This window comes from Corvus hawaiiensis, chromosome 8 (genome assembly GCF_020740725.1).
Source record: "Corvus hawaiiensis isolate bCorHaw1 chromosome 8, bCorHaw1.pri.cur, whole genome shotgun sequence".
Lineage (NCBI taxonomy): Eukaryota > Metazoa > Chordata > Aves > Passeriformes > Corvidae > Corvus > Corvus hawaiiensis.
In genome coordinates this window covers 16,587,927-16,614,571 of record NC_063220.1, presented here as the reverse complement: position 1 = coordinate 16,614,571, position 26,645 = coordinate 16,587,927, and the positions used below count along the sequence as shown (strand labels likewise).

The following is a 26,645-nucleotide window of genomic DNA, read 5'->3' as shown; positions in this document are numbered from 1 at the left end:
AAAAGAAATTTAAAAAACAAAAGTTAGGTTTAAAATGAATGAACACTTGTAGTCTCTCAGCCCAGTAAAAATGTGGTCCATATGAGCTCCTGCCTCCCCATCAAAATTCCAGTGTCTGTCTTAGTGGGTTTTGTGTCCATCTTAGGTGTTAGAAGAGACCTGTATTTCTCAGATTCCCTGTTTCGGTGGATGGTGAATGATTCTTAGTTTTGCCATCACCACAAATTGCTTCTGCATGTATATATAGGACTGTTGTACAAATGTTTAATCTTGTGTCACAGTGTGTTCCAAGTATCACAGTATTCTTCTTCCTGAGTTGGTGTTTGTAATGAATAGTACTATAAAACAGGAGATGGGGTGGAACACTGAAATAATAGGGAATCCTGCAATTATGGTCAATATAATGGAGATAAACTGAGGCTCTTTTTAACTGCATTTTCCAGATTGCACTATTAGCAGTTGCTCTTCAGGAGATTGAAAGTATTGAGATATGTAGATTCAAGGAGTAACAAAAAATTCGATGGTCTCCAGAATGAAAGATTTCATTTTCTTTACTTCTGAAGAATTGAAAAATAATGGATAAGCAGGACAATATTCAAATTCTGCTTCTATAATTGTTAGTGTACTTTCAATCCAGTATTAAAGGTGTACTGCTTAGCTGATTTTGGCCACATAAAGGTCATGCTTCTATCCTCAGATGGCTTAACTACACTGCTTGCTAAGCAATCAAGTCTCTGTAGCTAGTATTCCTGGAAGGATAAATTAAAAATAGTTTTCCACGTACTCTAAAGACTGTAGTGTTTTCATTCTTGTATTTCACTTAAATGTCTGGAGAGTTTATGCAAATTTAGATGGTGATCCTTAAATTAAAAAAGTTATGTAAATTTTTTTATTCTCTTTAAGCATGTGGAAAAGGCTGTTATTCCAATACATCTTGGACAAAAGAATATTTTCTTTTAATCTCTTGATGAAAGATCTGTCTGATTCCTCTTCTTTCTTTCTCTATCTTTTTATTTCCACTGAAGAACATAAACATCTAAGCAAACCAATAGAGTGAACTTTAGTAACTCACTGTGAGAAAAGAAAATGAACAGTAGTACTGGTTTTGTTGATCATTTGTATTTGCCACAAGCCAAAACACTGTTAGTTTTCTACAGCACAGTGGTGGTGGGTGGCATTCAGGTCTTGGCCTGGTACTCTGAGGAAGCAGCAGCACTTGCTGTTGTACTGCAGTGAAGTTTTATAGATTGTTATGTAACAAGTATATCATGCAAATCTCAGCGAAAGGAGTTTTTAACAGGAAACGTGTATTTACACACCCTGTGTGCCTCTCTCTCAGTTGTAACTCCTGCATGTCATGGTGCGTACATACATGGGTATGGTCTTAGTTTATGCTGGGACACAGTGCAGGTAATGAACAGAATTCCTAATGTATCAAACTGTCAGTGCTTGATAAAACATGTTCAAGGCTATTACTTCTACTTCTTTAGGAGAATCTATATTTTTAATATAAACTTGGCAAGGCAACCAGTGTGAAAGTATAAATTTGGAAAAGTCTGCTTTCTGGCAAAATAATTGTGGGTGGGGTTTTATTCAGGCATATTGTCTCATTTGGTGGGTTGAAGGTATCTGAGTACTCACTATACACAAAAAATTCCCGGGAAAGTGCCTTTTTAAAAAATGCTAGAGGAGTATGGATTCACTGTAGCACAGTAACTCTTATAATTCCAGTTGTTTATTAGAGCCATTTATGCAGTGAAGAGAATGCAACCTTGGCATGTTCCCTTTCCCTTACTGCATTTCCTGTTGTGTCAGTACTATTTCTAGTTCTGAGTTATGAGATTAGCCATAAAACTGAGTAAAGGTCTATTCCCTTTAAATAAGTTGTTACTCATAAGGAGTAAGATCAGTCAGTGTATACAGAGATGCACAGTGGGGGGGAAAAGGAAAATACAAGAAAATAAACAAGGAATCCAGAAAAAAAAATCAAAAATTGATGGCATGGGATTATGGAAAAGAAGAAATGAGCATGCTAGAATTTATGTATGCACTGCCCTGGGTAGGTGCTTCTCCTGGTAAGCATCTCCTCCTGATTGTTGCTTAAATTTATATATTTCCAAAATACAGTGCTTTATTTTGAAATATCTAAATTTGATGTTTCAACAATATAAGTGCCTTCATTTAAAATTCTTTCCCAAACCCATCCCAATTTCTGGATCTTTCAAAAACATATTTGGAAATTTTGATAACCTTTTTTGTTTTCCGACTCTTCCTTGGAAATCTTGGAAAGAATTTTTCCTGTTATTTAGTGGCAAATTGCCACTATGTATAACTGAAATTGCTGTAAAAGCTTGCTCAACACAGCCACTAAAGCCAAAGGGCTTGCAAGAGGGAAGGGCAGATATTCTTTGAACCACAGATACAGAAGATAGGCAGAAGGTTATCAGTTACCATTCTGTAATGTGCTTGAATAGAAATGATGTCATCATTAAATACATACTCCTTCTAATTTACTCAGAGCATGAGTAGCAGACAAGGGGGAGTTTTTCTTTCTTCTTCATAGCATGCAGCACTATGGAGAGGAAAAAAAAGAGAAATAAAATATTATGTAACTTTAAAGTTTGTGGTGACTTTCCAGAGATGTCTTTTCTGGCAGGCAGTACAGTACAAAAATCAGAGAACAGAAGTATAGCTTGAGTGCCATTGAGGGTCAGAGCTCCCAAGGAGGAATGGAGAAAAGTGGAAATTGCTCATAGTTGCCATTGTTGCTTGTCTGATTTTGTTCTGTTCTATAATGCCCTTTGTGACTGTTATATATTTTCACAGTCACTTTAACTGTCTTTTTACAGCAGTAGAAATGGCTGAATGTATAGTTTCTCTTTGTGGAAAGGGAGAGAATTATTTAAATCAGCTGCATTTCTTGGCACTTACACAGTATGTTTCCTATTCTGTAAGCTATCTGCCTGGGGCGGCTCTGCAGGGCAGGAAGGGGGGAAGCTGCCTTACTCGAAACTCCTATGAATTATTAAGCAATTGTTTATATGCCTTACTTAAAAGAGATTATTCTTCATTAGCTTCTACTTTTCCCCAGAACAAAAATTAAATAAAATGTAAATAACCTCGTCACAGGTGATGGATCAGTATTAGCTTATTGGGACTCTATAACACATTTATGTATTTATATATGTGAATGATTTATGATATTGTTATATTATTATATAAAGCATATTTATATTTTGTATTTATATATAGACACATGATAAACATATGAAACATTAGCATGATTCAGCCTGTGCACCTCTCACCTTGTTCCAACAAGCTGGTGCAATGCTTACTCCTCTCAATTTGCTTGTATGAGTATGTTCAAAGGGGAGTGAGCTGAAATGCAACTCCAGTTTTGTTAAGAAAAAAAACCCTTGCAACACAGATTTTAAAACCCTTTCCCTTTGTCAGACTCACAGACATAAATGGGGTCTTTTTTTTTTTTCATTATTTTTTAATTGAGTCAGTGCTCCTTCATTACCTCCAGGAGCCGCAATGCAGAAGAGCATTCCTCATTAGAGCAAAAAACCCTGCTGCTGCCTTGCATGAGGGATGTACCTATTCTAGGCATTTTGCTGTCCACAAGAACACCTCCTTAAGGCAAGAAGCAGGGTTTCTTTTCCTTTCTTGCTGGAGGCTGAGAGGGTATACTGGGAAATCATAGTGCTGTAATTCCCATACTGTTGGGTTTTAGAATAAGCATCACTTCTGGCCAAGTAGGCAGGACACTGGAGCACACGAACCCAGGTCTAACTCCAAATGGTTATTTTTATGTCCCTGTAACCTCAGCTACCTCAGATCCTGTGAACAGTGCCAGAGTGGCAGCCCCCCAGGAATGGGCTGACCAAGCTTTTGCGGCATGTGCTGACCTCTGCAATCTGTTCCTGGCTCCCCAGCAAGTGGATGCTAAGTGAGCTTGGGTTTGTTGACACACACAAGCTGATTACTCCCCCTGAAATACCAGCAAAACTAGGAATGTTCTGACATGCACGAGCTGGTGCCCTCAAGACCTTGCTGACTTATCCTTGTCACTGGGAGGAATGCCTCTGCTCTGTGGCTGTACTTCAAGGAAATTGTTTCTGTTGAGGCATGATTGGAGCTCGTTCCCATCTTCCAAGGGCAGCTTCTGGGGTGCCTACTCCCTGTGCAGGAACAAGGAGGGCTATAAGGTACTCTCAGAGAAGGAAGGACCTTTGCAATTCACTGGCTTAAGGGAGCTCTGGCTGTATAGAGTGATGTTGCTCTGGCATAGTTTATTTGTAATAATCTTGCCAGGTACACTTTACAGTTGATATAATTTCTTTAACTTATTATTTTGCAATAATTCTACTTAATTACATTTATACAACAGTTAGGCGAAGTCACAACCAAACCCATAGGATTTTTTGATAAGTAGTTGAAATCAGCTTCCTTTTTTTCTAACTCTTAGATCCTCTGGTAGCATCACTGCTCTCAAAATGATTTTACAGAAATTCTGAAATGAGTTGTAATTCTGGAACAAACATTCATTTCCAATTCGGTTCAAGCTAATAAAATATGATTATCATAGTGCTGTTGCAGTTTGATGTACTGCAGAACACTTTATAAAAAGGCAGAGCTTTTCTAGCAGCTGCTGTACCAGATATTTTTTCTTGGTTCCAGCCTTGAAGTGAGTTTAGTTGGAAGGACTCATTGTTATCTTAAATAATGCTAAGGAAAAGTTAAAGATAGGATTTAAGACTGGACTAATGCCAGTGCATATGAATTATTTAGAAGCACTGGATTTTTATCTGTGTTTGCAATCTATAATTCAGGTAGCTAACGCCTTCAAGTGTAAACATTAAAAGGATGTTCTCTTTTTCATAGTAATCTATATATCAAAAAATTTAGATATTCACATGTGCAATTAAACTTTCTGTTCCAGATTTATCCTTTTTCTTCCTTTGTTTCACGTTTTGGAGCAACATATGTACGGTGTTTTTCCTGAATGGGCAGTATCCTTATGTTATTGTATATGGAGGACAAAATGGAGCAGGATAGGGGTTTCAAATTTCACAGTTATTTGGAAATTGTGACATTGGGATTGTTTGTTTGTTTGTTTGTTTGTTTTTCCAAAATTGTTGATCTGTTCCTGTGGTTTAGAAATTACTCCTTCACAGGAAAATACTATTACCTGCTTAATCATAAGGTACTTTGCTACTAATGCTCCTACAGCTCTAATATTCAAATCGTATTAATAAGTTCATAAAAAGCTGAGTTCTGTTCTTCCCACGGGAATCTACTTCTGTCATGACTTACATAGCTGAAGCAAGCCTAAGTTGTGCAATTATATTCTCAAGTACTTGCAAATAATTTGCCAAAGTTTTTTAATTGTTGACATAATTTCAAGGAATTATGTTGCTGGTATCTTACAGATTTTTTCAGTGTTAACTTTCTCAGTATTGTAAATGCTTCTGAATGTCTGTCTCATATGTACATCTTACATATTTTATTTTGTGGACCTCAGCAACAAAGTTGAGCTAATTTCTGAACTGAAGATAGGAAATGCAACACTGGAGCACATTCATTATCCAGCTGCTTGGCTTTTCATCCAAAGTAGTTACAGCCAGATGCTTCTGACAGAAGTGCAAAGACCCTTCTCTTCCCTAATGAAGAGCAATTATGTTTAGTACTAAAAAAATAGAATTACAATTTTTATGTAATTTTTCCATATTTGACTTTCTGAATGCTGTATTATTGTCCCCTATGTCACTGCCTATGACAGTGAATGCCACAATTTAATTTGTAGGGGAAGGTATTTTGGTTTATGGCTTGGGGTTTGATAGTGTCAAGTGCCATCTTGTTCCACGCCTTCAGGGAATTTTTCCACATCTCTGAGTCCTTAATCACCCTGCAGTGTTTTTTGAGATGGCTACATTAGTACTGCATGCTGTATCTCAAATAAGGCAACAGCAGTGATTTGCCATGACATGTAGTGTTGTATTCTCCCTATTATCCTGCACATGTAGTAGCATTATTTGTTCTTTCCTGTAGCTGTATATTGAGATCAGTATCTTTCTGAGTTGTTCACAACAATGTCAAGTTGACTTTCTTTACTGCTAATTTTAAACTTTGCAAGCCTTTCTTTCCTATGTATAATATTTTGCATTTCTGGACCCTCAACTTCACTAGTCAGCCTGTCCCACTTGCTTAGTTACCTAATTTCTCCTGAAATTTTACACTTCCATTTTCATTTATAATTTCAGATAAATGTGGATTTTACTTTTACTTTTTACTGAAATCCCACTGGTTATCCCATGAACTTTTTAGAAAAATAGACATAATGTTCGTTACTTCTACTTCTTTTGCACATAAATTGTTTTTAATGAAGGACTATGTATTCTTAGCAGATCAGCCTGTTTATTCTGAAGCTCTTTCAGCATTTTTGGATGCTCACCATCTGGGCAGGTTGACAACTTGCTAACATACTGCTGTCGCTATCCAGGCCTTCAAACAGGAAGTGAGAATGGGTCAGAAAGTTCTTTTTCAATTGAAATAATTCAGTAGGAAGAATAAAGTAAGGCTGAGTTGAAAACAACTTTGAGAATTCAGAAATTGATTTGATGAATGGGAGATCGGAAACAGTAACATAATTATTGCCATCATCCACTTCAGTTTATTTGGAGTATAAATAAACAATTCTATGAATATAAATATGCATATTTGGGGGCAAATTGCTTTCTACTGTAACAAATTTGAAGACAGAAGTATTACACTACCATAACTAATTGGAGCAATTCAAAGTCTCAAAGCACAAATACAACACCACTTCTGTATAGCACACTGGAGGTCTTTGTAGTTATAGTTCATTTCAGGAAAATTCCTGAATAGAAATAGGGTTAGGTTCGCCTCTGAGCACTTTGTTTAAGTGAACTATAAACAGAGACATGCCTGTAACACCAGCCATTAGGATTCAGAGTCATCAGTAAGGAAGAAAAGTTGCCATTAGCAGTAAGTCAGGCAGTGTACCGCAGCTCGGTCTGGAGGAACTGAACTCCCCAAGACCTCGACATTTATCGGTGAGTTCCTGGCCACAAAAACACATTCAGCCATTCTAATCAATAGGAGTCTAAATCACAGCTTTACTACCACACCTAGGGCTCCAGATCAGCAAGAATGAGAGGAGAAGGCTTTCAGACATATGAAAGGTAGTGGCAACTGTTGGCAATATGTATAACAAATCAGAGAGAAAACCTGCTAGGCAGTGGGGGAGGCATTAACAGCTGAGTGAATTGAGTGCTTGGGTTTGCATTTTCCATCTGCTGAACCTGGCTTAACTTCTGTCTGGCCCTGGCAGGGCCCTGGCCCTTTTACTGGGCAGTAGTGTGCTCACCACTCCCTTTGTGTTACCACTCTGATGTAACAGAGAGGTATCAAAAGGAAAAAAATCCACATATTAGGATCATGGATGTAATGCTTTTAGTTTGTAAGCTTCTAACTGTATTTTTCAAGAACTGGGTGATTATCTGGATTTTCAGGGGTCCCCACTGAAGAGAAACCTGGTACGTGTTTCATGGAAAGAAAATTACTTCCTTGAAGGGGAAAACTTCCACACTCTTGAGACTTGCTGTGGGCTTATATTCTGTTCCTAGTTGTAACATTTTGGGCATGCTGACTTCTCTGCTTTCTCTTGGTGCTATTGTCAGTCTGAGGACTTTTTGTTACTTCTATGGTTTAAACATTCTTTATTTTCCACTGAATGCTAACACAATATATTGTAATGCTCATATACATAAATACAGCTGTTAGTGAGCTTCCCACTAGAACATATCAAAGCATATCACACGTTATGAACTATGCTAATAATTGTTTCCCATCATCAAGTGTACTTCAAGTGGCTGTTACAACCCCTTCAAATAAAGTTAAAAAAATTAAAATAATTAAGTTATAATTAAAATTAAATACAAACCAGTAATACATTTCTGTTTATTTTACCTTACTCAACAAGATATTTCCTTACTGAATTTCCTTCTTAGTAGCAGAGTGCATTTTGGAATTTTTTTTTTAATGGAAAATAAGTAGGAACAAAAAAACCTGCAAGTCCTAGACATTGCAACAGACAAAATAAAAAAAGTTACACATGGTATAGTATCAGATATTCTGAATGTATTTTATATATCTCTTCCAAAGTAGAGAGGTGCATATTTTATATTTGTGCTCTATTAAAAATATAATGAAGTAGTTGTAGAAATACAATACTATTCCATTAATGTTCTTTTTCTCTGTCTTAGACATTAACATGACTAAGGAGCGTCGAGGATCAGCAGTACCCATTAATAACCTTCAACACTGTCTTCTGTAATACATTTAGTAGCTTACATACTCTGTCAGTCATAAACAAAACAATTAGGGAGTTTAGAAAATCCATTACAACTACCGAAGACAGCCAGTCAACCACAAGTAACAGAGACTTTGCTGAAAGAAACAGGTTTTTTAAAACAACATTTAAAAAAAATATCAATGTATCGATGATAAAAGGTTCTATTCTCGTTTTTTGCTGACTCTTCCACTGATATCAGAAGGAATACTGAGCAGAGAACCAGGATGGAATATGGTCTTAGCCTTATGCTCAGATGAGCTGTTAAAAGGCCAGTTTCTGGAATCAGGAAGAAACAGCTCAGGGAACCACCTAATGAGCCTTTACGCTCTTCTACGTTAGGGATTATGAGTTCTGTTCTAAAAATACCTCAGTTCCTTCTGTGGCACAAAGAAATGCTATACTCACACAATAAGAAACTGGCTCTTGTCCCTGTGAGTCTCCACCTGACTGACTAAAGAAAGGGATCTTCAAAAGAGAATGGGTTTCAATTCAGCATTTTATAGTAATTAGTTGGCCTTCCAAAAATTACATAGGCATTAAGAATTTCCCAAATCACTAATGCTTGATTACAGGTAAAATTTTCTGAGACAACAACCAAACTGATATCACAGTTGCGTTTTCCAGCAGATTAATCCCTTGCTACCCTCCACTGTACCATGGCTAGTTTTGTATGTACTGTGAATGTAAAATTCTAGTGACTCACACCCTTGCAGGCATTTAAATTCCTCCTTTAAACCCAGGAGTAACAATGAATTCCCGTAAGTCTGTCATATTATTTCAGAATGAGGTAACTCAGAAAAACAATCATAGCACTACTATAGCATAGGCCTTAGCCAGCAAAGCTGGCTGGCTCTGAAATACAATTCCGTGAAACATAAATTTTTCAAGGTACAAAATATGTTGTTTGTAAATAAATGTTGGTAGCAGATTAGCAAGTTTCTCCAATTCCACTTAAATTCAGCCAGATGTGGATAACATGTTCATAATGAGGAGGATACATAGCCATTATCTTTATAATTTGATAGAGTGTGCACAAGTACAATGGGAAAAATCAGATCAGAAACAGTGCACATAATTCAATTGGACCTTAAGTAAAAGACTGAAACAGAAGACAAGAAGAAATAGAAAACATTTAATGGTTTGCTGGTAGATTGGAGATGGGTTCATGACTTTGTATTTCATTCCTTTCCCATGCAAAGAGCACTGAAGAAGAAATGGACAAACTGAGTTGGCAATCACAGATGTGTAGCCAATGTTGAGAAATAATAAAAAGTATTATTTGGGTTCATCTGGGGTTTGAAATCATGCTCATATAAAAGCTAAAACCACATAAAGGAAATATGGTTTGACATATAAAGGAAACTGCCAAACAAGAGATTATTTATTAAGAGGATTTTTGGAAATGTATTTATTAAGAAAAAATTGGGAGGTTTCAGCTGTGAAACATAGTTTAAAATCTTTCTACTCACATTGTAAATACTTACGGAATAGGTAGTTATTAAGCCAAATACTTAGCAGCTATGGATAAAAAGGCATCAGAAAAATTAACTTATTAGAGTAGTATTGTTCAGGTGAGATTTCTTACTTTTCAAATAACATTAAATATAAAAACCCCTCCGTTCTTTATTACAGAAGCATACTGTTTAGGACTGGCTTCCTAAAATATACATTAATCAGCTCATGTGGCTAGCTGAACTGCATAGTATGATTAGTTTTATTCACCAATCATTGTCTGTGAATGGTAGAAATGTGTAGAAATGAACAGAGTATTCATGTGTATATTTTGAAGATGGCACTGGAGCACAATGATAACTTATGTGAATGCAAAGGTGTCTAAAATAAACTTGAGCTCTCTTCCTGAGCTGCACCAAATCATTTTCAGCATCAGTGTAGGTTTCTCTCAAGTGGTGCACTAGATGTATGTAAACAAAAGACTATTTTAACTTTGAGCTTGTAATGGATTTTGATGCCAAATTCAGATTTGGCATAATTTAACAGATATAGTTAGGTTCCCTGGAATTGCATACACTATACAAACTGACTTTATCCTGCCACATTCAAAATTCCCTGAATTTCAGAAGTACCTGCTACTAAGATTCATTGCAGGGTAGTGGAAAAAAATTACTTCCCATTCACTAGCTTCATTCAGAATAAGGAATAAATTCATTGAAGACTAAATAATTGCAATTACAGTGGAAAGACTTGACAAGGACACAGAATTCATGCAAGTGATGTTTGACAGTTCAGCTATAGAAATAGTGCTAGCTGAAAAATAAGCTTTGCTTCCAGCTTTCAGCTTTTCAGCACAGTAACAGCCCCAGTGTTGTACAAGAGATTTGTTTTCTGCTGCTTCAGCATCAGGTGAAGAAACACAGACCTTTACCTTATCTTTTATCCTGCCGAGTTCTTTGTAAATTTTTAGCTATACACAGTAGAATGGCCCATCCTGCACTTAGATGTGTATAACTGAACCCTTCATCCTACAACCACATCTAGGTAACTGAATTCTTTTTTCTGCTTAGAGTTCTATTTAAATAAGTGAAGCTTTACATAACTGCAAGGATTGTCCAGGTGATAATCTATAGGCTTGTGTTTCAATGCAGTATCTTTATCAAGAACTTCTTGTTATAAGCAAAACCCACCTGATCTTCAATATTGTGCATCTTCTATGCATTACAACACTGCATTGGGCAATATGCCTTCTTGGCTTTATTTTATATGTGTATAATATATACACAAATAAAAAGTATCACCTGCAAATAATATTTGGAATGTGAAAGACACAAAATGTAAACATTTTATTTGGCAGTTGTTTCAAACAGGTGAATAAATAAATGGAAAAGTACATCTTAATATTCTTTATAGCAACAGATGCAGTTGCACATGTATTTACATATTGTGGATGCAAAGAACAGTTAATTTCTTTTTGTTAAAAAATGCAACTTCCAACACCACTAGACTTGACAATTAAAGATGAAAATACTAGTAATACTTTGTTCTAGCAATCTCAACTTTTAAAGGCATTCATTTGGAAGTAAGATAAGAGAGTCATCATGCATTTAGTTCATTTTGTCCACTTACAGTAGAAAGTCTGATGTAATCTCAGAATTATGTGTCATGCGCTTAAGTCAACTATGACATGTTTATAAATCAATGTAGTTCCCTTAAAACTTGAAGCAAAGAGAAAATCTCGTTTATCGATGGAGACATGTATGAAAGATCTTGGTGCCTGTACGTTTAATTCTTGAAACTTCACAAATTTTGCCTTTTCCGCATCCCAATAATAGACTTGAGTGAAAGAATAATCACTTCCAAGAATGGCATATTGATAATTATTTATCTGAAGTGGTTGGAATACCATTGACCCTCGGGATGGCATCCTTTGTAAATCCAGAAATGCTGAACCACCCCATTTCATTACTTTAGAGTCCCCAATAAATCTTGTTAAGCAAATGTATACATCCTCTTTCACTTTGAAATGCTTCACTGCATATGCGTCTTCCATATCTTGAATATCAAACCGCTTAACAAATTCATTTGTTCCTTTGTTCCATTGATATATTACAGGTCTTTGGGAACTACTTGACAGAATTAAATGTGGTTTGCCAGATATTTCAAGATACTCCACATCAGTATCTCTGTACCAGGCGTGCAGAGACTGATGGGAATAAAATCCATTCCCATTCCACTTGTAAACCGTGGTGAAACCAGCCTTTGAACTGTCTGCAACAACAAAATACCAGTCTTCAGCAATCCTGAAAGTTTCAATGTCATTGGGTTTTCGGATTTTAAGGATTTCAATATCTTGAATTTTTATAAACTTATTAGCAAAAATATCTCTTTTATATATGTGGGAGCCTCCAAACAGCTGTGCGACAATGACATACAGCTGGCTCTCAATAACTATAGGTTTACACACAACAGTTGAAGTACCTATAAAGAGAAAAGTAAAAGACAGGGTTAGTACCACTTCCTGGATAATTTGTTGTAATGTTATTTGTCAAGCAGCGTTCATACCTGTAATGTTGTCGTAATTCCTGAACATCACTTCCACATGGTCCCATTCAAGAAAGATGCATTTTCCGGTAAAAGGCTGAGCAATAACCACGTGTTCATCATTCATATATGAGAAAGTATCTACTGACAGAGATTGGTATGGCAGGGACTGATAAACTTCAAATTCTGCAAAAGTGCACACAACAGATGATAATTACAGAGATACTTTACATACTGTACTGAAAAAAAGTCTGCTTATCCGATACCAATTTATTACAAATTACAGTATTTCATCACTAGTCCAATTTTTCTATTGATAAAGGAGCACTACAGTTTGGTTTTCAATCTTTCTCAATAAAAAGAGGTAGTGTTCTATGTCCCAGTTTTCCAAATCCTTATGTAACATATTGAAGTTTGAGTAGATACTGCAATATGGGACACTGCTCCTAAATGATTCCCATGTCAGACTTAGACCATCAAAGAGTTCAATATTGATTTTAGTAGAAATTCCATCCAGAATGCAGCCTTCCTGCAAAAAGGGGCTCTAGAATGAAAAACTATAACTTTAATTTAACAAGATTAAATAATTTGAGGCACATTACCTGTAATAATGCAATCAAACTCTTCCGGAGAGAGGCTATTGATTTTGCGCTTCTTATATTCTGGTGGGCTTTCACAGTAAATGTCTTCAACAGTTGCATTGGTGCTGCCCAACCACTCCACTAACCACTTCAGTTTGCAGTCACAATTAAATGCATTGCCTCTAAGATCTCTACAACAAATAAATCATGCATCGAAAATAAGTAGTCAGCTAATGTGTTTCTCCTAGAGAACAACAAAACAGGCTGTTGTTAAGTATGTGCCCTCTTGCTTATTCTCACTTGAGGCCTTCCTGGCTTAATTTGTCCTGACCCATAGCTAAACCTGCATACCAGAACCCACACAGCTTTAATTATATTAAGGTAATCCAGGAGATCTTAACTTGGTGATCAGTCAGAAATTTTTATTGATTTCCCCGAGTTTACAGGTAGGCAAAAGCCTACCAAACTAGTGACCCCTGCTTCTTTTGGATTACCCTTTCTCAGAAAGAACTTTCTAGATAACAAAATAGGAATTAATGTAACCTGATGGTCAGTCAGTCAGTATTCACTATCTCCTTTAGATACATTCATCTGGGGCTTCAGGAGACACAAGCAAAGGAGTTCTGTTCAAGTCTTTTACAGCTGTCTTCAGACAGATTTCCCATCGTATGTACAGGAACAGGCAAGCGCCAGGACCAGACTGTGTGACCACCTGGCCACGATCAGTCGTGCCAAGTAATGCTCCCAAATACACTGGCCACGTCCACATCTTACTACTGCAGCTCTGCACTAGGAATTCAGCCCACCTTGTTAATACAGGCAGCAGGCCAAGGATTTCTTTTTATTATCCCAGATCAGATGAAATGGGATTTGGTATATTCTAAACAGGATCTATTTCACTAAAGCAACTATAAGATTTATCTGTTTATCTGTATTTTGTGGTTTTACTAGTATTTTATATATATATATATATATATATATATATATATATATATATATTTAAACAAATTGATGTTTTGATTTGGTTTCAATTAGATTTAGTATGGGATACTTACTTAGACACATGCTTTACTGAGAAAAGACAGCTTTCCCAGACATTGCTTACACATTAAAATGTTACTCCCTTAAATATCTTCCACCTTCCCCACATGCCTTGCTCTCTCATGCATCCCTAAGGATCCTCCCTTTTTAATCACGAAATCTTAATGAACATGCAGCTTTATTACATAAATACTAACAATATTACTTATCTTCATAACTGGTGGAATGTTCAAAACTATCACAAATTCTCAACAACAAAAACTGCAAGCCTATCCATACTGTGTAGTCTCTACCCAGTAATAAGATCCATTACTGGCTACTGGTTTGAATGGTTACTCAGAAAGTCCTCTAAAATAATCTCTTTATACTTCTAGTATAATTAATAGATTAATTAATTGCTTTCTTACACATTTGTTAAAGAATCCAAGCCTTTGAATATGTCTTTTGGAAGTGACTGGAGATTATTATTTGCAAGACTCCTGTAAAAGAAAACACTTCAGTATTAGTGCTAGTTCATGAAACTGCACATTTTTGCAAGTTGTGGTATACTGTGTGGGGTTTTTTCTTATGACAAAGAACACTGGTATTCTCCAGCACTTAGTTCTAAAAGATTGCTTTTAAGAATAGTTCACTTACTTTGTGACTTTTCCTTCCACTAAAATGCCATGCCTCTTTCTACTTTCTCACTCTTCAGCAGCCTTACAGCATTTACAATACTTCACTTAGCAGGGTAAAAAGTGCTATCACCTTTGGTGTTTTGCCAACATCATTTAACATTTTAAAACAGTCATGATTGGATCTACTGATGTTTTCCTAATGAGATCCCAATACATGGTGTTCATATCACTGCAATTTCCCCACTTTCTTGTGCCTCTTCTGGAAGGAAAATCTTACTACTATGGGCTGATGGGCTTAGGCTTGGCTGATAGTTTTTGAAAATATGCAGTAATAGGCTATAAATTGCTGATTGGCATGTGTTGCTTTCCTGGAATGTGCATGTGTGTGTGTAAGTTGTATTAGACCAGCAAAAAAATGTTATTAATTCCCAGTTTTTAATGTTGGGAAAACTTGTTTAAATTCAGTGAGTATCCTAGCTAGTAAAAGTGATGAGGAAATGTGAGCAGGCTTTGAACAAACAGTATATTACATTTCAGTCACTGTCTCTGTGAGTCCACCAAAGGTCTCAGATGTCACGGGGGGCATGATAGAAAAAGAATAATGTTGTAAGGTATAGTTTATGCCTCTTCCAATTAACAGAATTATTTATTTCTTATGAGAAGAAGCAAAAATGGAAAGAAATCATTCTAGATTAAGATCTCAGTTAGAATCTGTAGCTAGTAAGACTTAGAACCTCTTCTGTTTTAATTTGTAAACATAAATGTTATCTATTAACCACAGTTTCTCTAGCCAAACAAAGACACATAGGCACATACAAGAACAAGCCCAGATGTACTAGGTCTGCTGCCTGATTTAAAAATAAGTGTTTGTCTGATCAGGAATAGTAAATATGGGAGGCTTCCATTAGTCCATTCTGACTTCACCACTTTCAGAGTATGTCTCATTGTAACACTGTATGTGAATGTATCATGTGCTTCACTTATGTGCAATTTCATGCTGCAGAGAAATTCTTTAAAAGTCAGGTATTCACTTGGAAAAATCTGTGTGGACTTGCAAGCTGAGACAAGTTTAATGCCCTATATAGTTTTTATATGTTATTATATAGCAAACTAATAGGGACGATGTTCTTGGAAGTAGGAGTGGTTCACCACTGCCATGGGAATATGACTGACAGAAAAATTTAGGCAAGGTTTATGCATTTACCAATTTTTGAATGAAAATTACGCAATTTATATTCCACTGTTAAAAAGCATACTTATATACTAGAAAACAGTGTCTTGACTAGATGGTGCTGTACCTGGTATTTGGTTTATAATAACAGAGTAAAGTTTGACTCAAACATGCAGTTAAACTTATGGTGACAGTTCTGAAAGAAATGCAATCAAAATTATGTATTGTGCATAGAAATTATTGTCCAATGCCAACTGTAAGATTTTGACATTAAATTAGTAAATTAGTAAAAAAATGCAACCTTTTTAAAATTTTTCTGTTCTTAAATGTACTCTGACCAGAAAATAAATCCTGTTGCACAAGAATAAATACTAGATGGCTCTCTTTTACAATAAGGAGACACTGTAATTATTGAAGTTAATCGCATTATAAAAGTACAAATGTTTGGATAGCTTACTGCATTCCACAATTTATGTTGTGAAAAGGAAGTAATAGAATAAATAGAACAAAGTTCATCTTATCTAACTTCATAGAACTTATTTGCATGCTCATTTACTATGATTCTTTTAAATATATTTTACGTACACAAGTACTCTCTTGTTTCTTAAATGAAAAGTGCCTCAGGGTGCCAAATGATCATTATTAATGTGTATGTGCAATTTTTCCCAAAAGATGGCAAGTGGTTCTGCAAGCAAATTAAACTAGTGGTGCCTCTGCAGTTATTTTCCACAAATTTCTCATTGTCTTTGTGAATAGTGCTCCATGGACAAGAGCAGCATGATGCACAAATCTATGCCCCAAAAACGTGCATGCAAATGGCAGTTCCTCCTCAAATGTGGTTCTGTCTTTTGCATATGTTTTCTCTCGTGAAACTCCTGACATCCCCAGAAACCAATGTAACAGGCAAGACAAGAGATTAGTCTTGGACTAAATGCTCTGTGGAGAAGAAACTGTGCCTTCCTCTGTTTTAGAAAAGCAATTTGTTCACTAGGAGAAGCAGCTACTAAATAAGTAAATGAATATAATAAATAATGTACTGGACCCATTTGTGAATATAAAGCTACTCGTGCATAAATATTTTGAAGATAGGCTCCCAGTTACCAGCCTTATCCAGCTATCTGTGTTTTCTGACAACAGTATAATTCTGCCTGGACCTCTAATATGGATTGTTATTGGATGTGCACAGCCTTCTTATGTACCTCTTTCCCTCTCCTCTCTCCTTCCTCTTCCTCAGACCTACAGTCATTCCGTAAGTAACTTTATCTACACAAGTAGCCACAGTAGGCCTGGTTTCAGCCAGCTGTAAATCTTGTCCTGACCAAAGGGGAAAGCATAAAGTGTTTTATGGTACATTTACTAGGTGGTGACAATGTGGTAAATTGCAATTTGACAATTATAGTTATGCATTAACTGTTTAAAATGGAACCTTTGCTTTCTCTCCTCTGTCAAAATATATGAAAGAAAAAGTTAAATGACCCTGTTTCAAAACCCTCTTGGAGATTATCATGTTAAGGCCAAAAGGTCAGAATCCACTCCCTTGCCTATGACATGCACCCCATGACATGCTTCAGAATGCAGATGCTCAGAACTGGGTATAAATCCATGTCAGGCACACTACAGATGCTTCCTTTTCTTCCTTTTCTTATTTTGTATTTTTTTCTGTTTTCTTGTAGTGTGTATTTTGTTTTTAAAAAATTTATTCCTCATTAAAGTACAATTATTACTAAAAGATAAACTTGCTGTAAGATAAGAGACAAAAGCCTGCATAAAAAACTGTCTCCCTAGCTCAGAGACAAGGATGCTACTCTTGTTTGCAGTGAAATGTTGCAGGTATTTGTTGCCAATGTGTGTCTCACCTGCTGGGCACAGTGTCAGAAATGCCCCTCCTGGTGTGGGCATGGGCAGCATTGCTCCTACTGCCACATCGGCATCCAGAGTGCCTTGGACTAATTTCCCCTCCCATCTAATGTAGCAAGGGGCTGCAGCAGGTCAGAGAGCAAGAGCTGGCCATGTTTCCAAGATAGCCAAAGGGCTGAGCAGCACACAAGGAATGGTAAGCAGATCCCAGTGTCAGCGGGTGACAGATCCTAACTGTGGGAAGCTCTTGCTCACATGCAGGAGAGGACAGGATGCTGAGTAGGGTAGGTGCAGAATGGAAGAAGTAGATCAGTAAGCCATAATAAATACATCTTGTTGCAAGTGTTCTATTTAAAACTGCTTTGGGTGGGTTATTTTCAAGTTTGATTTAGTCAAATTCTTGCGGATACTATTACTGTCTGAAGTGGACACAGGCACAGACAGTGATGGCCTGTCCAAAGAATGACTGCAATATTCTCCTGGATCCATGTCAGACTAGGGTGCGTGGGAAGAGGTGTGTGTCCACCCCTCAGCCTCCCACATACCTAACCACAGCTCCTCCTTTCCAAGTCCCAAACTGGGACTCACCTCATCAGTGCCAAGATTCCCAATTCATACTCCTCCCTGCTTCTACATGCTCAGCTGGGAATCCCCTGTGCCCCAAGCAGAGAAAGTCAGGGAACTACTGCCTAACATGTATTTCTTTGCCTTCTACACATACCACAGTTTGGAAGTCTTTGATGGAAACACAAAGATTAACATTCTAATTAAATTACTATTAATACTACTTATATAATATGAACAGTTATATATGAAAATGAGAAATTCAACAACACAGTGGTTCAGTTACTGTATTAAATACACCAAGTAATATATTCAATCACTTTACTTACAGGTGAATTAAAGATTTCAGTCCTCTGAAAGTATTTCTTGAAATTGACTTAATGCTGTTGTTCTCTATGAACCTGTAATGGGTCGTAAAGTGATTCTGGTCAGAGCAATGCCTGGAACTTGGAAGCCCAACCCCTCTACTCAATAATGCCAGGAAATATACTTTTGTCCACTCACAAATATTCCAGATGAGGAAGGCCCATGAAAGCATCATCACTAATAACATCAAAAGTGTTGGACGTAAACAACCTGCATAAAGAAATGCAAAACAAAAGGCCATTAGGTTATTAGCAGCTTTAGAAAATGGTTCAGCAAGCCATGGTAGGCCAAATTTCCACTGCTTGGTTTCATGTTTTTTCTGTGCAAGCACTGTAAGTAAGACTGTAAGGCTGATATATAGCACCATAGTGTGGTGCAAAGGGAAGGATCCAACCATTGTCAACTGGGGCCATCTGATAAAATTCCTTTGACTTCTGTGGGATGTAAACGTGGGTTTATCATGCCAGTGAAACAATGGGATTGTACAACTGCCTCTGGAGATATATTAGGACGACAATGAAATGTTCAAGTACTACAGAGGTTTAAATTGTCGTGGTTTAAATTGCTGGTTAGCCAGACATCAGGTTGAATTTGCAACACTGACAGGAAGGAAAATCCTTTAACTTTTAAGTTAAACTTGTGAGTGTATTTAACCTGAGTGTACTGAGAAGTTACTGAGGAAAAAAAAAAGAAAAATCTCTTAATTCAGTCAGTGTTTAAGTCAGAATTATTTTTAAGACCTCATTATACCTCTTGGAGATACTCTTAGTGTATGCATCTAACAGTAAAAGTACCAGCAACACTTTCATTTTATGTAATTTTGTAAGCATTAAAAATGGACTAGCATTGATTTTTCCAGCTTTATTTATGCTTATCAGCCGTGTTTGCATTTGTCCATTATAATCTAGCCCTGGACCGCCACACTTTTATTGTGGTGAGACATCATCAAGTACGATGACCTTTACCCCAGTGGAATACTACATGCACATCTATATTTTAATCAATTGACCTGATGGATAAATAGATTCATACGATGACGTCCTTAGACATTCAGGAATGCAAGATTTCCAAGTACTAATTTAACCACTTAATGAGTTAATATCTTATTTTGAAGTTTACATTCAGAATAAATTGCAGGTAATTTATTTTCTCACTTGGCTGTTGCAGATTGTGCTTTTTCCACTTTAGGTACGTTCCTATATGAAGTGTATGAAAAAATACAAGCAGGAAATTCTTCCTTTTTGTCAAAATCAAGAAGTACTTCAATTTTAGAGAAAACAAGTATTTTTGTAGAGTCCTTGAACCAGAAAACCAATTTATTAAATCCTGCAACTAATTTTACTTTTCTGATGTGATTTGACTGGATAATTTTTCCTTTTCTGCACTCTACTGTATAATTTAGAGAACAGAGTGGTATCTCTTTAAACAGTATTGCTATTTTAGAGATTGCCAGGCTGATAGCATAGGTCTCACACTTGGTGAGCTCACTGGCCTCCCAACTCATACCTCTCCCCAACGGCTGTATCACATGTATTTTATGGACAAAGTGGTTTTTCTCCGTTCTGTACTCAAACACCATACTTGCTACTTCTGGAGATAGAGGCTGAAGGTACTGCACTGTATCTAGGGACTGTATTCACTTGGCAGGAACAGCACAGTGCTAGCAGGTGCAAATCCTGATGCCATGATTACCTCCCTTCTTTCTACGGGCTTTCTTGTCATCAGTTTATAAGGGCACTCTCAGCACGTTGCTAATATACAGAGATAAAAGTGCTGAAGATGAGAGCTGGGAGGTTTTCTCTACATTTAGGGAACACTCCTGCTGGCACTTCACCATAGCTGTGTAGGTTCTTTGTATTTTTGTTGTCACATGAAGAGCACAGAGCATACCATCCATACTACACAAGAAGAAAAGCTCTCCTGGACTGGGAGTAACGAGTAGTGTTTAGCTCAAGACTATGACTTTTCCAGAGACCATTGGTGCTACTACATTAAAAATAGTAGTAAATAGTAATAGTGGCAGAAATATTCCATATTTGGAAATCTGTGACTGGTGTATTGGAGATACCCAGTTACATTTGGACTTCAAAAACATAGTGCTGGAGACTATTACTATTTCTATATGTATTTCTATTATTATAGAAATACATATAAGCTGCTAAATCTTGCTGTTGGCTAAATTAAACCTACCGTAATATAGCTATAATCACGCAAAGCTAAAACTTACTGTAATGTTTAATTAACGTAAGTTTTCCATAGTCTTATTTCCCTTACTATCTTCTTCCAAATATGAAAATTTTTCTTTCCCATTTACAAACTGGAGTGTTGTCCCCACAGATACAATTTTGCTCCTATGGTCTGTGTTTCAGGAGTCATTTGCCTTAGATTAGCAGCCTGACATTCCAAGGATGGCAAGCAGCTCAACTACCATGTTAAAAATACATCTGGAAAAGAGATCACTCATTAAAGCCCATAGTGGAACAAACCCTGCTTTTCTGGGGTCATAGATTTTGTTGCAGCATTGATGAACAGCAGTGTAGAACATGCATTTCTTTGTACAGTAGAAATGGAAATTATTATCATTACCAAAATGCCATAAGATGTTGCCCAAGCCCACTGTGCCAGGCACTATAATAACTCAAAATAAGATGACTGTGTCTGTCCTACTCCACCATGCCAAATTCTGCCTGCTTTGCAGTGGGATTGCTAAGTGTAGGTGGTGTATCGTAGCCAAGAGAGATGATGTCCTACTCACTCTCTTCAGATACAAGCTCCACCAATGCTGCTGCTTTTTCTTTTTTCCTCTCCTTTGAAAGGCCCATTGCAGAAATTATGTGAAATATGTCCCTTTTGTGATCTATGACCACCTGGGAAAAGCTTCTCTGGAATAAAGCACCATGGAAAAGCATTTAGGTTTCCATAGTAACTGCATTTACCTATTTACCCTGTATCCAAAATTGTACAGTATGTCTGCACCTCCTTATCAGCTCCACTTGAGGTAGCAGAGTACAGCCAGGGTCAGGGCTTCAGCTGTCAGTATGCCACCAGTTTAATTTAACAGCCAGAGAGCTCCAATACATCAACAATACACCTCTGACCACATCCAGAGTGCACGGGAAGTCGGTTTGGGACAGACATCCGATTTTGGTTCTGATCACACTGGGGAGTCTGCCTTGCCGGATTTCTGAGACAAATCTGGGTGTGTGTCAGGCTGGCAGCACATCCACTATAAACAGTTCAGGTTACACCCCCTCTACCTCTGTATAGCTCACAATTATATAATCGTATGCCCACATTTCTAGGAAATCCTGTGAGCCTGTAAAAATCCTGTGCTGAAATGCAGCTAACAGTTAAACATCCCAAAATACTCTCTTTCCATGTATACCTCTTAACAGTATTTGATTTTGAAATAACAACTTCAGTTTCTTTAATTGGAAAAAAATCGTCATTACTTTTAATAACATAAAATAAAAAACAGGGTCAATTCCAGGTGCTATGAAGGCAAAACTCCCACTGAAGTGACTAAACTTCCACAGAAGTCAATGGCAATTTTACATGGAAAAGGACTTCAGGACCTGTCCCACTGCAGTGACGGGCCTGATCTGAAGGGTTCTGAGCTCACAGGCCATGGGAGTTGCAAATGGGCAGCTTTATACTGGGATCAGGTCTCAGGAATGCAGAAAATAAACAAGAATAGTTGTTGCAACACTCAAGTCCTTACTGTAATGTTAATTAAAGTACAATGAAGATAACATACATTCTGTCACCACAAGCTTCAGCATGTAAGCATTCAAAGTAGCACTGACAACAGATAGCCTTGCAAAATACAAAGTAAAAATTAAACATGCACTGCACTATCTTTCAAATTGCTAAAAAGTCTTGTATTTTATGATCTAATAAATCTTCTGCTGCTGTTTCTTATAAAATTAATACTAAGGCCTTTTCTGAAATATTTATGAATACATATACATTTCATAACAAAAACTGTATCATATAAATATTTCTCACAGAAGCTGCAGAGATGGTGTGAGCAAAAAACTCCCTTCTGGGATTTTAGTAAAAGCAGATCTCACAAAGGATCTGTAAAGAAGAAAAAAACAACCATACATTAATGTAGCCTCATATATCTATGGTTATAATACTGATCTGGTCATCACAGAGAAATTTATTTATATAAGTAAAAAAAAATACCTCCCCCCCCGAATATAATGTGACAGGTTTCATGTACTATACAAGAAGGTATAAAATGAGATGTGTGCACATACACAGACACACAGACAGACAGACAGATGAAAGAGAGATAAAAATCAGGATTCAATAATGCAGCACAATTCTAACACACTAGCTGATGATTCTGAATGCTGGAGGTACTCCCTGCAGCAAGCATCCTTCTGTATGCACTGAAAACACCACACATCCTAGTTCATTTTAAATCATAAATTAAATAACCAAATGCTTACAGCCCTTACAGTGAGATAACATCAGGCGGAACGCTGCGAGGAATAGATCTGGCATTTTCACATAAAGCATTATCTTTGGTACAAGTACACCAGGCAGGACATTTTGGCTTCACTGGTTTCTTCCCTTCAGTCAGCAAAAGCACAGATAAAAGGCATAAGAAATAAGCAATTCTTCTAAAGGGTCTGCTGGCATTTCCCATTCTTTTGATCCGCTCTCGTTCCAGCCAGTTGAAAGAATATCCCAAAACATGAACAGGGTTCTTTATTCAGCCATTGGATGTCTTTCTATAAGTCCAGGTCAATATTTGTCTCTGCTTTCCCAACCCTTTTCTTTCTCTTTCACTCTGTTTTTGTAGATAGAAACCTGCAGCTGATCTGTATGTTTCCACTCACTCAGGCAACGTACTGCTCAGAGAAGAGACCTGCGAGGTGCTGTAAGATGGGGAAAATCCAACCGGCTGAAGGGAAAAAAAAAAAAAAAGAAAAAAAAAAAGACTTGCATCACCACAAAAACACTGAGCACAACACAGCATTAGATTGCAAAGTGATGTAACTGAGAAATACACTGCTTTCTGTTTTCACAGGGAGGCCCTTTCCCTGTTTCCAAAAATAGTACAGCATTATGTTTTGCTGGTGGGTGGGTGAGTGGGTGTGGGGTGGAGTGTATGTGTGTGGGGGGAGAAATCAGTCATCTCTTACTGGATCCCTACAACCTCATGAACCTTTCAGAATTATGCTTCGCATATTGCAAGCAGCAGAACTAATGGCAGTATCCACAGCAAAATGAAATAGAATGAAACCATCAAAAGCATTGCTGCAAAAACTGTTAGATTAATTTTTATCCTCGGCCTTTATTGCACATATTTGTACCACTGAAAAACAAGCTGCCACACATGGAAAATATTACAATGTATGAGAGAATGCCTTTGACTGTCATTCCTAAACAAAATATTTTCTCATGCAAAATAGACCCCAAAGACAGCTTTTTTTTTTTTTTTCAGAAAAAGAACACTTCTCATTTGTTGCATGTTTTCTGAGCTGGTTAAATAAAGGCATAGGGGGATAAGGCATAGTTCTATATGGACAACATTAATTTAAAGTTCAAGTTAAAAAATGTATTTGCTTGGAACTGGTTTGATCATTTTAGATGGAAAAAAAGCAAATTGTCATTTAAATACCAGCTGTGTTAAACATATAGTTAAGAATGGACCTTCTTTGAAAAGTGACAGGATAGGGACAGATCTTGGTGGTAATAATGAACCTTTACAATCCTGCCTGGAGGCTGCAATCAAAATGAGTGCTAGGTGTGGTTTGAGTGCTCTGTAAGATACAGTCCTCAGCCTGAAGACTTTACAGTGAACTACATTAAATATTGTATAGGGAACTTAAGCAGCACCTAAGCATTACTATATTAAGAATGGTAAGACAAAACTAACAAATGCCAAATGGCTGGGAAGCCATATGGGATGATTTTTTTGTTCAATATAGTATTGCTATTAGAAGAGTTTTGCAAACTTTAACAGGTCTTAACACTTCTCCATTGGACTGTTTACATTAGACAGCTCACAAACACTACTGGGGTCAACCCAGTGGTACAGACATTTAATACAGTCAGGTTCACTATTGGCTCCATCACATGGATGTTGTCTCCTCACCAGGTGACAACCTGATCTCCTGATAAGATCTCTTTTGACTTCTGGTTACCCTTCCTTTGATTTCACCTGATGGCCACCTGGCTCTGGCCCATTGCTTCTGCTCTACAAGCCATGAAATCACAAGATCAACATCAGGCCATGTCTATCTTCCTCAGGAACAATCCCAGCAAGGCCTTAGTGCATATCCAGATATGAGTGCCCACCAGGGATTTCACAGGCTATGGGCAGAGACTGCAAAACTGCAGGAAATTGTCTATGGATACAAGGCAGGACACCAGCACTGCTGAACCCTTTCACTGGCAGGTGGCTGTAGCCCATCTCCCTGCGATGAGGGGAGACACTCAGAGCTCACACCAGGTGTTGGGACTGCACCCTCTGAGGGACTGTAGGATTCTGGGTGCAGCCAGAAATGTCCAGAAAGCTTTCAGAGGCAGATGGCCACCTTCAAAGGCCCTGCTGGGAGAGGACAGCAGTGTCTGTGCACAGGCAGGCATCCGAGCCCGTGGAAGAAAGAGCAGCTCGTGCTTTCTCAGCTCCCATGCTTTCTCTGTTGTGTTTTTGTAAAGCTCTTTGTTAATTTAAGTGTGGGCCAATGTTTTTGCTCTTAAGAAAACCTTCCCTGTCAGCAGTCTCTCCTGAAGTACCACCAGCTAAGAGTGACAGAAACCTGGGTTATTTCTGAGCCCTTCCACCTTCTGTAAGAAAATGGAACAGAATTACAGTAGCCAAGGCACTGAAATAATTATTAAGCAAATGTTAATGCCTTTCCATCCCCCAGTATAAGGGTAACTTCTTACTCTGGAAATGATCTAGTTGTACCTACTAAGAAGGGAGCTGGATCTGTGAGACTTGCATAAGTAGGCTACACCATCTTCTCCCCTCCAAGATGTCCAATGGCACAGACATGGTGAGGTGAGAACAGAAAATTCTCTAAACTTTTTTTTCTGAAAGAAGCCTGTTGTTGTTTGTTTGTTTATTCCTGGCAAAGCTACCCATTGCCATGGCAATATTTTGCCACTGATGGGGAAACCCCGTGTTTCATTTCCTTTGGCTCATTCACTGAAATCCACCATCAATTACCTAGGCATTTCTCTTTAATTAATACTCCAACCACATTGTGAACGTCCTGAAAACTTCGCAGTGTAGCGTTTTCTTCAGTAACAAAAGCACATTCTGCAGCAGAGCAGTAACCTGACTCCAGTTTTGTCCATGCAGAGAACCGCCTGGAAGTTAGTTTTCTATTCCAAACCACATGCCAAAACAACCGCTTTTTCCAAAATTGCAATATTATGAATATTTATAACAGCCCCATCAAAAGAGAGGCATAATCACATTTTCCAGAGTCCTTTTCTGCCAAGCTCAGCATCTCATTTCTTGCCATGCAGCAGTTTAAAAACAAATTGGTTCATGGATTTTCGGTGGCATAGCTTCTCTCCAGCCCGGCGACACTTGGCTCACCCTTTGCCAATGCCATCGCTGTTTGTCTGGGGGCCAACAGAGCAGGCAGTGGCCTGCTGCGCCCACGGACCAGCGCCCGCCTCTTGCTCCCTGCTTGTTTTCCCGGGTGTTTCAGGTACTGAGTAGGCACAATGGGATTCAAAATTCATTTATTTTTCTTTCAGCAAGGTTCCAGCAGGGGGGATGAGGGAGTTGAGGATGCGTTCCTCGGTCTGCTTCCCATCACTTGACGTTCTAGCCGAAAACCCTGCACCTTGCCGTGCCGCGGAGGGGGCCGGCGGTCAGGCGCGTTCCGGGCTGGGTAAAGGGACGCTGGCAGGGGGACGCCGGCCGGGGGACACTGTTCGGGGCCGGCGCGGACTCCGCGCCACCGCCTCGCCGCGGCCCCGTATCCCGGCAACGCGGCGGCCCCGGGCGGCGCCCGTCCTGAAGGGCCTCGGCCGGGCGGGGACAAGGCAGGGCCCGAGGGAGCGCCCGGGCTGCCGCTCGCCCTCCCTCG

At 38.0% G+C, this 26,645-nt stretch overlaps 1 protein-coding gene across 4 annotated transcripts in view; it reads right to left on the bottom strand.

The window, feature by feature from the left end:
• Positions 1–11,154: 11,154 nt before the first annotated feature.
• The window catches only part of LGI1 (leucine rich glioma inactivated 1), a 29,014-nt gene continuing 13,523 nt past the window's right edge, over positions 11,155–26,645 (bottom strand). The window contains exons 2-9 of one of the 4 annotated variants that reach the window (XM_048311725.1): positions 23,043–23,491; positions 22,582–22,653; positions 18,712–18,783; positions 18,537–18,608; positions 14,406–14,477; positions 12,979–13,148; positions 12,398–12,562; positions 11,155–12,313 (exon numbers count right to left, since the gene is read on the bottom strand). In XM_048311725.1, coding sequence (XP_048167682.1) covers positions 11,496–12,313; positions 12,398–12,562; positions 12,979–13,148; positions 14,406–14,477; positions 18,537–18,608; positions 18,712–18,783; positions 22,582–22,653; positions 23,043–23,233 — 1,632 coding nt within the window. In that variant the 5' untranslated portion in view covers positions 23,234–23,491 and the 3' untranslated portion in view covers positions 11,155–11,495. Of the gene's footprint in view, positions 12,314–12,397; positions 12,563–12,978; positions 13,149–14,405; positions 14,478–18,536; positions 18,609–18,711; positions 18,784–22,581; positions 22,654–23,033; positions 23,628–26,645 lie in introns of those variants that run through there. The other 3 variants (XM_048311726.1, XM_048311728.1, XM_048311727.1) reach the window with 3 other exon arrangements.